The sequence below is a fragment of the Aegilops tauschii genome, chromosome 3, assembly GCF_002575655.3.
Source record: "Aegilops tauschii subsp. strangulata cultivar AL8/78 chromosome 3, Aet v6.0, whole genome shotgun sequence".
Classification (NCBI taxonomy): Eukaryota; Viridiplantae; Streptophyta; class Magnoliopsida; order Poales; family Poaceae; genus Aegilops; species Aegilops tauschii.
In genome coordinates this window covers 611,350,177-611,359,450 of record NC_053037.3, presented here as the reverse complement: position 1 = coordinate 611,359,450, position 9,274 = coordinate 611,350,177, and the positions used below count along the sequence as shown (strand labels likewise).

Below are 9,274 nucleotides of genomic sequence, written 5' to 3'. Positions count from 1 at the left end.
TATGACTTTTTCGTCTGCGTGTTGAAGTCCCGTAAAGCTACGAAATCTTTGCGTTTTTCATTCTTACCCTCACCCACATCGCTAGTAAACCGATCATTGCCAAGAATAAATAATATTTTCCTATTATTTTTCAATAAAAAAATTACCGGAAAAATACTTTCACCTGCTTGATAGATAAAGCAACGAATTGATCTATATACGACAAATCGAGGAAAAATGAGCACAGCTAGAAGAAACTGGAGACCTCAAATGAGGGAAGCTTGGAAATAGGAGAGTAGTAACGTTTGTAGAAGTGCATGCTCTAGCCAATACAACCAAAAGACTAATCTGATGGGAGAGACTAGGCAATACATTTATACGTCAAAAATGCTGTCGTTGTCAATTCCCAAGAGCGATCTAACATTGACAGTAAATGGAGGTCATGAACCGCATGCCCCTTGGATTCTTGAGCTCAATAAATCTCAAATGGCGCATGCAGCCGCTCTGCGCCTCCACGCTCCCCTACTTAGAGCATCTCTAGCAGACCCCGCAAAATCCCGACCCGCATAAGTCTTTTGCAGTTCGCGAAAAAGGGTATATGTAGGCCGGCGCGGGCGAGGATAGACTCAGACCCCGTATAATCAACCGGTAAAAAGAATATTCTCCTAATATACCGAACAGACTCAGAGCTAGCTCTTTTTTTAGTCGTCCTCTTCCTCGCGACAATCTGATGAACAGGCGGACGAGGGAAAACAAGAGACGAGCGCAGCGCGCGCGGAGGCCAGGGCTGCCGAGGCGGCGCGAGCCGCGACGGGATCCAAGGGCCGGCGCATCGAGCTAGCTAGCTAGCTCTTCGAATCCATTGAGCTGCTAGCTAGCTAGCTAGCTCCGTTCGAATGGATTGAGCTGCTAGCTAGCTAGCTCCGTTCGAATGGATTGAGCTGCTAGCTAGCTAGCTTCGTTTGAATGGATTGAACTAGCTAGCTAGCTCCGTTCGAGGGCCGCGGAGCCACGGGCGAGCGCGGCGGCCGGGACGGACGGCTGGCCGGCTATTGGACGACCGGCGGGCGAGCGCGGGGGCCGGGGCGGACGGGCGCGGCGGCCGGGCGAGCTTCATGGCGTTGGCGGGAGCAAAGATTCCTCAACTGCCAACGTTGACCGGTATGCAGGGCCCTGGTAAAGTTGCCCTCAAAACTGTATATATGAGGGTTTCGCGTTGCGTTTGCAGGGCCCCTTAAAAAATTTTAAGGGTCGAACAATTTTGCGAGGTCTGTTTGGGCTCATTTCTCCGACTGAAACTGTAAAAAACAGTTATTTTGCGGGTTTGACCATTTATACGGGTCTACTAGAGATGATCTTAAGACCTTCTTCTACCCACGTTCGTTCATGTAAGCAACACAAGATCTGGTAGAGGTTAGGGATTCAAATTCGAAAATTGGGGAATTATTCAGTAGCTATGCGCCCATCCACCCTCACATCTATCTGATTACAACCGGCCGAAGCCGTCATCCAAATCCTAGCCAACCACTACAGAGAGCCAGCTACGCCTATTTAAACTAGTGACCGTTAACCAATGTAGTCCCTTTGCCAACGCGGTGGGTTGGTCGCTTGCTTGGGCCACCGGGCCGGCCCACCTTCTCGCTCGAATTCTCCCGCGCCAGCTTCAATTGTCGGAACAACTACATTGCCTTGATCTGCAACAGCTCGCTCCGACCGAACTAGAGGTTCAGTCTTCTCCTTGGCGATGCTGACATCCCCCCTTTCTTGTGAACCGGCTTGTCCCCAAGCCGGAGCACGCGGAAACTGTTGCTTCAACGAGTCCAAGTCCTCCCAGGTAGATGTAGCTGGAGTACCACCGCTCCAGAGGATCAAACCTTGCATAACTGTCTTTCGTCCAGACTGACGAACGCGGTGATCCAGAACCTGCACAGGCACTTGTAGAAATGCTGCAGGAGAAGGTAACTGGGCTTGTACCTGAGTTGTTGGCGGAATGAACTTCTTAAGCTGGGACATGGAACACTGGGTGTATACGGCTGTCAGGAGGCAACTCCAGTCGGTAAGCAACCTCTCCAATCTTCTCTATGATCTTGTAAGGTCCAAAAAACTTGAAGGATTATGGTTAGCCCTTCTGACGACTGACGGTTGCACATAGGTCTGCAGTTTAAGGAACGTGACATCATCAACAGCGAAAACTCTTTCAGTTCTTTTCTTATCTGCCTGGTGCAACAAATGCTGTCTGACTGAATCAATCATCAACTGCCTTGAGTACAGCCAAGATTGAATATCCACTGGAGCAATTGTACCTGAAGAAGATATTCCAAAGAAACGAGGAGTATGTCCATATATGATCTCAAAGGGGGATTTATTCAGTGCAGAGTACCAGTTGTTATTGTACCAGAATTTACAGAGTGACAGCCACTTGCTCCACTTAGTAAGATGAGCATTGATGAAACACCTCAGGAAACATTCTACTTGTTGATTTACTCGTTTAGTCTGCCCATCAGTCTTCGGGTGATATGTTGCGCTCATATTTAGTCCAGCCCCAGTTCTTGATATAAGCAGCTGCCAGAATGAGCTAGTGAATATAGGGTCCCTATCACAGATGATCAACCTGGGCATACCATGTAATTTGTAAACATTATCAAGGAAAACTTCAGCCACTTTCTGAGCCTTGAAGGGATGTGAGAGAGGTATGAAATGGCCATACTCAGAGAACTTGTCAATCACCACAAGTATACAATCATATTGGAATGATGTAGGAAGACCAGATATAAAATCCATGGACACTGTATCCCAAGCTTTAGCAGGCACTGGCAGAGGAGATAATAACCCAGGGTACTGGACCCTCTCTGGTTTAGCTTGCCGACACACCAAGCAAGATTGTACTTGAGATTTGATGAACTTCTTCATTCCTTGCCACCTGAAGAGAGAAATAATCCTCTTGTATGTAAATGGAAAACCAGAGTCCCCCCCACTGGACTTGCATGAAAAGCTGCAAAGATCTTGAGGTGCAGAGCAGTATCCTGCCCCACCCATATGCAGTTTTTGTAGCGAAAAGCCCCTGTTGCAGAGAGAACTATGGCTTAGATGCAAGGTCAACAGCCAACTGTTGTAAGATATCTTGTATTTTGTGTCGCCACTATAGCTTTTGAAAATTTCCAATAGCCATGTAGGCTGTGCACAAGAAATCTGACACAGAACTGCACCATCAGGAGGTCTTCGGGAAAGTGCATCAGCAGCAGTATTGGTGTTTCCCTGTTTGTACTGAATTGTGTAGTTTAAACCCAGTAACTTAGTTAAGCATTTCTGTTGCCGTGGAGTATGCAGTCTCTGATCTTGGAGGTGGGCCAAACTTTTCTGGTCAGTCTTGATAATGAACTGTTGCACTTGTAAGTAAGGTCTCCATTGGTCCACTGCCAACAGAATAGCCAGGTACTCCTTTTCATATACTGGCAGGCCTCTGTTCTTAGGACCCAGTGCTTTGCTAACAAAGGCTATTGGATGTCCTTGTTGCATTAAAACATCCCCAATGCCATACTCACAAGCATCAGTCTCAGTAGTGAATGGCTTAAAGAAATCAGGGAGAGCCAACACAGGAGCAGAAATGAGTGCTTGCTTAGGTACAGAAAAGGACTCTTCAGTGATACTTGTCCAAACAAAGGGCACTCCCTTCGTAAGTAACTTAGTGAGAGGTTTGGCAATTATGCCATAATTCTTGATGAACTTTCTATAGTAACCACTCAGCCCAAGGAGTAGGCCACTATTGCACAGCTACAACTTTAGCAGGATCAGTAGAGACACCCTTAGCAGAGATAACATGTCCCAAATATGCAATTTCCTGTTGAGCAAATGCACACTTAGATATTTTCAGTTTCCATTCTTTTTCCTTAAGAATTATCAACACTTGAGTGACATGGAGTAGGTGCTCTCTCAAGGTTTTACTGAACACCAAGATATCACCAAAGAAGCACAATACACACTTTCTCAGCAGTGTAGATCGATCAAAATTCATTGTCCCATGGAATGTGCTAGGACCTCCAGTAAGTCCAAAAGCAAGTACTGTAAATTGAAAATGGCCATGGTGAGTTTAGAATGCATTCTTGTACTCTTCACCAGAGGAGCTAATCTTATCTGATGGAACCCAGCCTTCAAGTCCAATTTAGTAAAGCAACAAGCACCAGCAAGCTCATCCAGCAGTTCATCAATGACAGGCAAGGGGTATTTGCTTTTCAGAGTGATTGCATTCAAGTGCCTAAAATCAACTACCAATCTCCAATCTCGCACTTCTTTCTTTTTGACCATCAGGACGGGTGAGGAGAAGGGTCTCTTACTGTATCTGATCATTCCCTATGAGAGAAGTTCCTGAATTTGTTTTTCCAGCTCATCTTTGAGTTGTGGAGCAATTCTGTAAGGCCTAACTGACACTGGTCTGGCACCTGGTATTAATGGAATGTGATGATCTTGTGCTCTGCGAGGAGGTAACCTAGTAGGACTCTGAAAACTGTAGGGAATTTGTCCAATACCGCTTGCATTTCAGGACATACTGAAGAATCTGCAGAACACTGAATAAGAGATAATGAGATCATTGTAATAGCAAACTCAGATGGTAATAGACCTTGCAGAGTAACTGTTCTTCCAAACTGTTGGAACGACATCCACTTCTGAATCCAATCAACTTGCATAGGACTATGTTGAGCTAACCAATCAAGGATCAAAATGCCATCATAACTAGACAACGGCAGGAGCCTGAAATCAAAAGTAAAAACAACATCACAACAACTCCATTTGCACTGTCATAACATCTAAGAGCATTGCAACAATGCTCCACCAGCCACGGTTACAGAAACTACTGCAGTATCCTGAACATCCACCAACATAGGAGCAAAGGGATTGTCTATGAAGGAATGAGTGTTGCGCGAGTCAACAAGCAAAACCATGGTGTGCCCTTGTAACTAAATTTCCAACTGTAGAGATGGAGCATTGGGGTCCTTTCCCGCAGCAGAGAGACGCAAACTGTGAACAGAAACTGTATGTCTGTATCAGACTCAGAACTATCTGACTGGAGAGATTCCATTGATTGGACATGATCTATCAGCTCTTGCACAAAGTGCAATTGGACTGTAGACTTGCACACATGATCACGAGACCACCGCTCTCCACATACAAAACAAAGTCCCTTAGACTTGCGGTAGGCGCGTAGTGCAGACCATTTATTGTCAGATGGGGATGTTTTCAGAGGTTCAGACTGACGCCTTTCTTCAGTGACACGGGGTTTGGCAGGAAGAGGAAGTGGAAATGGACCAGACCTCAATCCCGTGGAAGAATTGATATGTGTCACACCTTCTCCAAGCTCCTCATGCAGTAATCGAGATCCTTGGGTTTCTGAAGAGCCACTGCAACACGAACACCAGGTTTTAGTCCATCCAGGAAACGAGTGGTGTAGTGCAAGGTATTAGGAGCTTCTTCATATGCAGACAACTGGTCATACAAGTCAGCGAATCTATCCACATAATCAACAACTGTGCTAGTTTGCGATATATGGAAAAGCTGACGAAGAAGTGTTGATTTCTGCCGAAGCGACTCTGTTAGTTGCAACAAAATTCAGACCAGGAGGCATGTGGAGATCTGCATTGCACTGATTCCAACCAACGAGCTGCTGCTCCTTCAAACTGAGACGTCGCCAATGAGATCCATCTGTGCTAAGGAGTACCCATAGTTTGAATTGATGTTCACAACAGGTCTGCCACAATCTCGGGTTCGCACCATCGAATCGAGGCAGATCAACACGAACACCAAACGAGAATGCATCAGCAGTATCTGGGAAACCCGAATCACCAACATGAGGAGAACGAGCACGAAAATTGGAATCACGCGCACCTCTAACCGGAGGAGGGACATAAGTGTTATGTGCCTTCCCCCGGTGTTCCTAATCGATGCCAAGGGAGTCGAAAGCAGCATCGCGACCACTCCCAGCCATCCTGGACGACGAGGTCTCGAAGCGCCCGGTTGGTTCCCTTGGCCGCTCATCGCGGACTTGCTCGATCTCGAGCGCGAACTCGTCACGCACGCCATCGACCCGCACTGACAGCAGGGCGTCGAGCGCCGTTGTGTTCGCCTGGATTAGCTTGTCGACGGCTTGGAGGAGGTTCTCGCTGTGCTCCTTGAAGCGCTGAAGTACGCACGCAGAGGCGCGTACACGCCGCGCCCTTCCTCGGTTAACTTGTCCATCGCCTCTGCTCGCCGCCGATCTCACCACCGCGTCCCGTGGTGATGCCGCGGCAGCTCCAGAACCGCCGAATCTGATACCAACTGTAAGCAACACACTAGATATTGTAGAGATTAGGGATTCGAATTCGACAATTGGGGAATTATGCGGTAGCTATCCGCCCATCCACCCTCACAGCTATCTAATTACAACCGGCCGAAGCCGTCATCCAAATCCTAGCCAACCACTACAGAGAGCAAGCTACGCCTATTTAAACTAGTGATCGTTAACATAGTTACCGGGCCACGATGTAATCCCTTTGCCAACGCGGTGGGTTGGTCGCTCACTTGGGCCGCCGGGCCGGCCCATCTTCTCGCTCGAATTCTCCCACGCCATCTTCAGTTGTCGGAACAGCTACAGCGCCTTGATCTGCAACAGCTCGCTCCGACTGAACCAGAGGTTCAGTCTTCTCCTTGGCGATGCTCACAGTTCACCTTCTTGTACCCACGTTCGTTCACAAAGACGACACTAGAAGTCCACTCAGCTTCCTCCTCACATACAGAACCTCCCATCCGTTGAGCAGCTAATCAACATGGCGGAGCCAGACTGGTCCTCTCTCCCGTATGACCTCGTCAACCACATCGCCGACTACCTCCTCGCCACCAATGACGTCGACTGTTACATGGACTTCCAGGCCGTCTGCACCAACTGGCGCTAGCTCCTCCGCGGACGACCCCAAGAACTCCTCCGACCTCTGCTTCTGCCCACGCTGTTGGATCGTAATCGACGAGATCTTCGAGAGCGATGCGCGCCTCCTGGTGAACACCCTCAGCGGTCGTGTCATCCGCAAGGACCTGCCTCTACTCCTGATTTGATGCTGGAGGACATAGGCAAGCTACCTACAGTTGAGCAAACCTTTGTCAAAGCAAGGGTTGTGACTCTGTTCCTTTATGCACATACAAGAGTTTTAGCTCTGATGAGGAAATTTCTTGGAAAAGATCTTGTTCGCTCTGGTATTACTAGGTTTGCTACAGCATATTTGAACTTGAAGAGCTTGCAGGACAACAAAAAGGAGCTGCAGAAGTTGTTTAGGTCTGATGAGCACAATGATATATATGGACCACCTTAAAAGGGCAAAGGGGAAGGATGCAGCTAAAACTATTTGCTCTGAAACTTTTTGGAAAGTAGTAGATGTTGCTGTGAATTTCTTTGAGCTAATGGCAAATGTTTTGACAAGGATGGACAGTGATGTACCGACAATGGGCTTTCTTTATGGATGTATGTTGGATGCAAAGAAAGAGATTTCGGTGAGGTTTGACAATGAAAAGTCTCGGTTTCTAGAAGTATCGGACATTATTCACAAGAGATGGGACAACAAACGCAAGGCCACATTGCATAGGGCTGGATACTACTTGAACCCATACGACTACTATCCAAACAAGAGGGGTATCGAGCTTGATGGCACATTGAAGGAAGGACTAATAATTTGTATTTCAAAGATGATTGAAGATCCTATCAAACAAGAAGAAATCACCGATGACATTGATAATTATAACAAGGAGATAGGATCATTTGGAAGGGACATTGCTGTATGGGAGCGGAAAAATAAAAAATTTGATCCAGGTAAATGGTGCTATTTTTTTTAGATAATACATTTTTATTAATTTACATAAATAATACACGGTTTAGATATATTTTATAAATAATACGGCGTCATCTTCGGGCAAGACGACTGGAAGTAATTGTTTACTGGTAGATGATTAGTGTCCAGTCGTCTTCCCTGAAGATGACCGGGCAGTAAGGGCTTCCAGTTGTCCTCCCTAAAGATGATTAGCTCCAGTCATCCTCCCTGAAAATGATTAGCTCCAGTCATCCTCCCTGATGATGATTAGCTCCCTGAGGATGACTGGAGCTAATCATATTCAGGGAGGATGACTGGAGCTAATCATCTTCAGGGAGGATGACTGGAGCTAATCATCTTCAGGGAGGACGACTGGAAGCCCTTACTGCCCAAGCATCTTCAGGGAAGACGACTGAACACTAATCATCTACCAGTAAGACGATTAGTTCCAGTCATCTTGCCCGAAGATGAGGCCGTATTATTTGTGAAATATATCTAAACTATGTATTATTTCTGTAAATTAATAATAAAAATGTATTATTTAAAAATTAGCGTAAATGGTTGCCTAACAATTGTTTCTTATGATGTTATTCTTCCCAAAGGTTTCCTAACAATGTAACACTTGTTTTATTTTGAAGCTAAATGGTGGATGAACCATGGGACAAGTGCTTCAAAACTCAGGGTCTTGGCTGCAAGAATACTTGGTTTGACATGTAGTTCCTCTGCTTGCGAGAGGTACTGGAGTGTATTTGATCAAGTAAGTTAATGCATGTATTTTTCAATAGGCACATGTACCGGTCCTGGTTCATATACTTTGATCAAGTGAGTATACAAATAGTCCTAGTTATATATTTGCTTGATGATATACTTGTCCATTTGTTTCTCTGCCTGTCCTTTTGATTATATATATGGCACTCTTTCTTGCATGAGGATCATTTTGACAATTTGTTCATTTTGTAGGTTCGCAGAGAGAGATGTAGCAGGCTCTTGCATGACAAGATGAGTGACCTTGTATTCATCAAGTTCAACACCAAACTGAGGGACAAGAAACTAAAAACAATCAAGGACCCCATTGAGAAGCACGTGGTCGATGTTTTAGAAGATGACGACAACAAATGGGTCACTGGTGTGGTGCCAAATGCCAATGACGAACAATCTGAAGGAGAAGAACAAGAAGAAGAACTACCATATGCAGTGGTCAAGCTGGACCATCAACTTCGACAACAAATCCAATACTTAAAAGAAAGAGGGGTATCCATTCTAAGAAGAAGATGATGATGATCCCTGTTACTCCTCATGAAGATTTGCTTTCTGCTTCCTCTACTTCAGAAAGTGACGACGACACAACGACGACAACGGCAACAATGACATGAGCTCTGGTTCTGACATGTGAGACTGATAATTTGTCCATGAACTTCTTTATGCTGTCCATTCTGCTACATGTTCTTTTGAAAAACTATTGAATGGTG

General features: G+C 45.9%; 1 protein-coding gene across 1 annotated transcript; it reads left to right on the top strand.

The window, feature by feature from the left end:
• The first annotated feature begins 7,443 nt into the window (after nucleotides 1–7,443).
• LOC141020834 (uncharacterized) lies at nucleotides 7,444–9,080 on the top strand. The gene is made up of 3 exons (XM_073495779.1): nucleotides 7,444–7,807; nucleotides 8,444–8,562; nucleotides 8,766–9,080. The coding sequence occupies exons 1-3, from the start codon at nucleotides 7,444–7,446 to the stop codon at nucleotides 9,078–9,080; spliced, it is 798 nt and encodes a 265-aa protein (XP_073351880.1).
• Nucleotides 9,081–9,274: the final 194 nt, after the last annotated feature.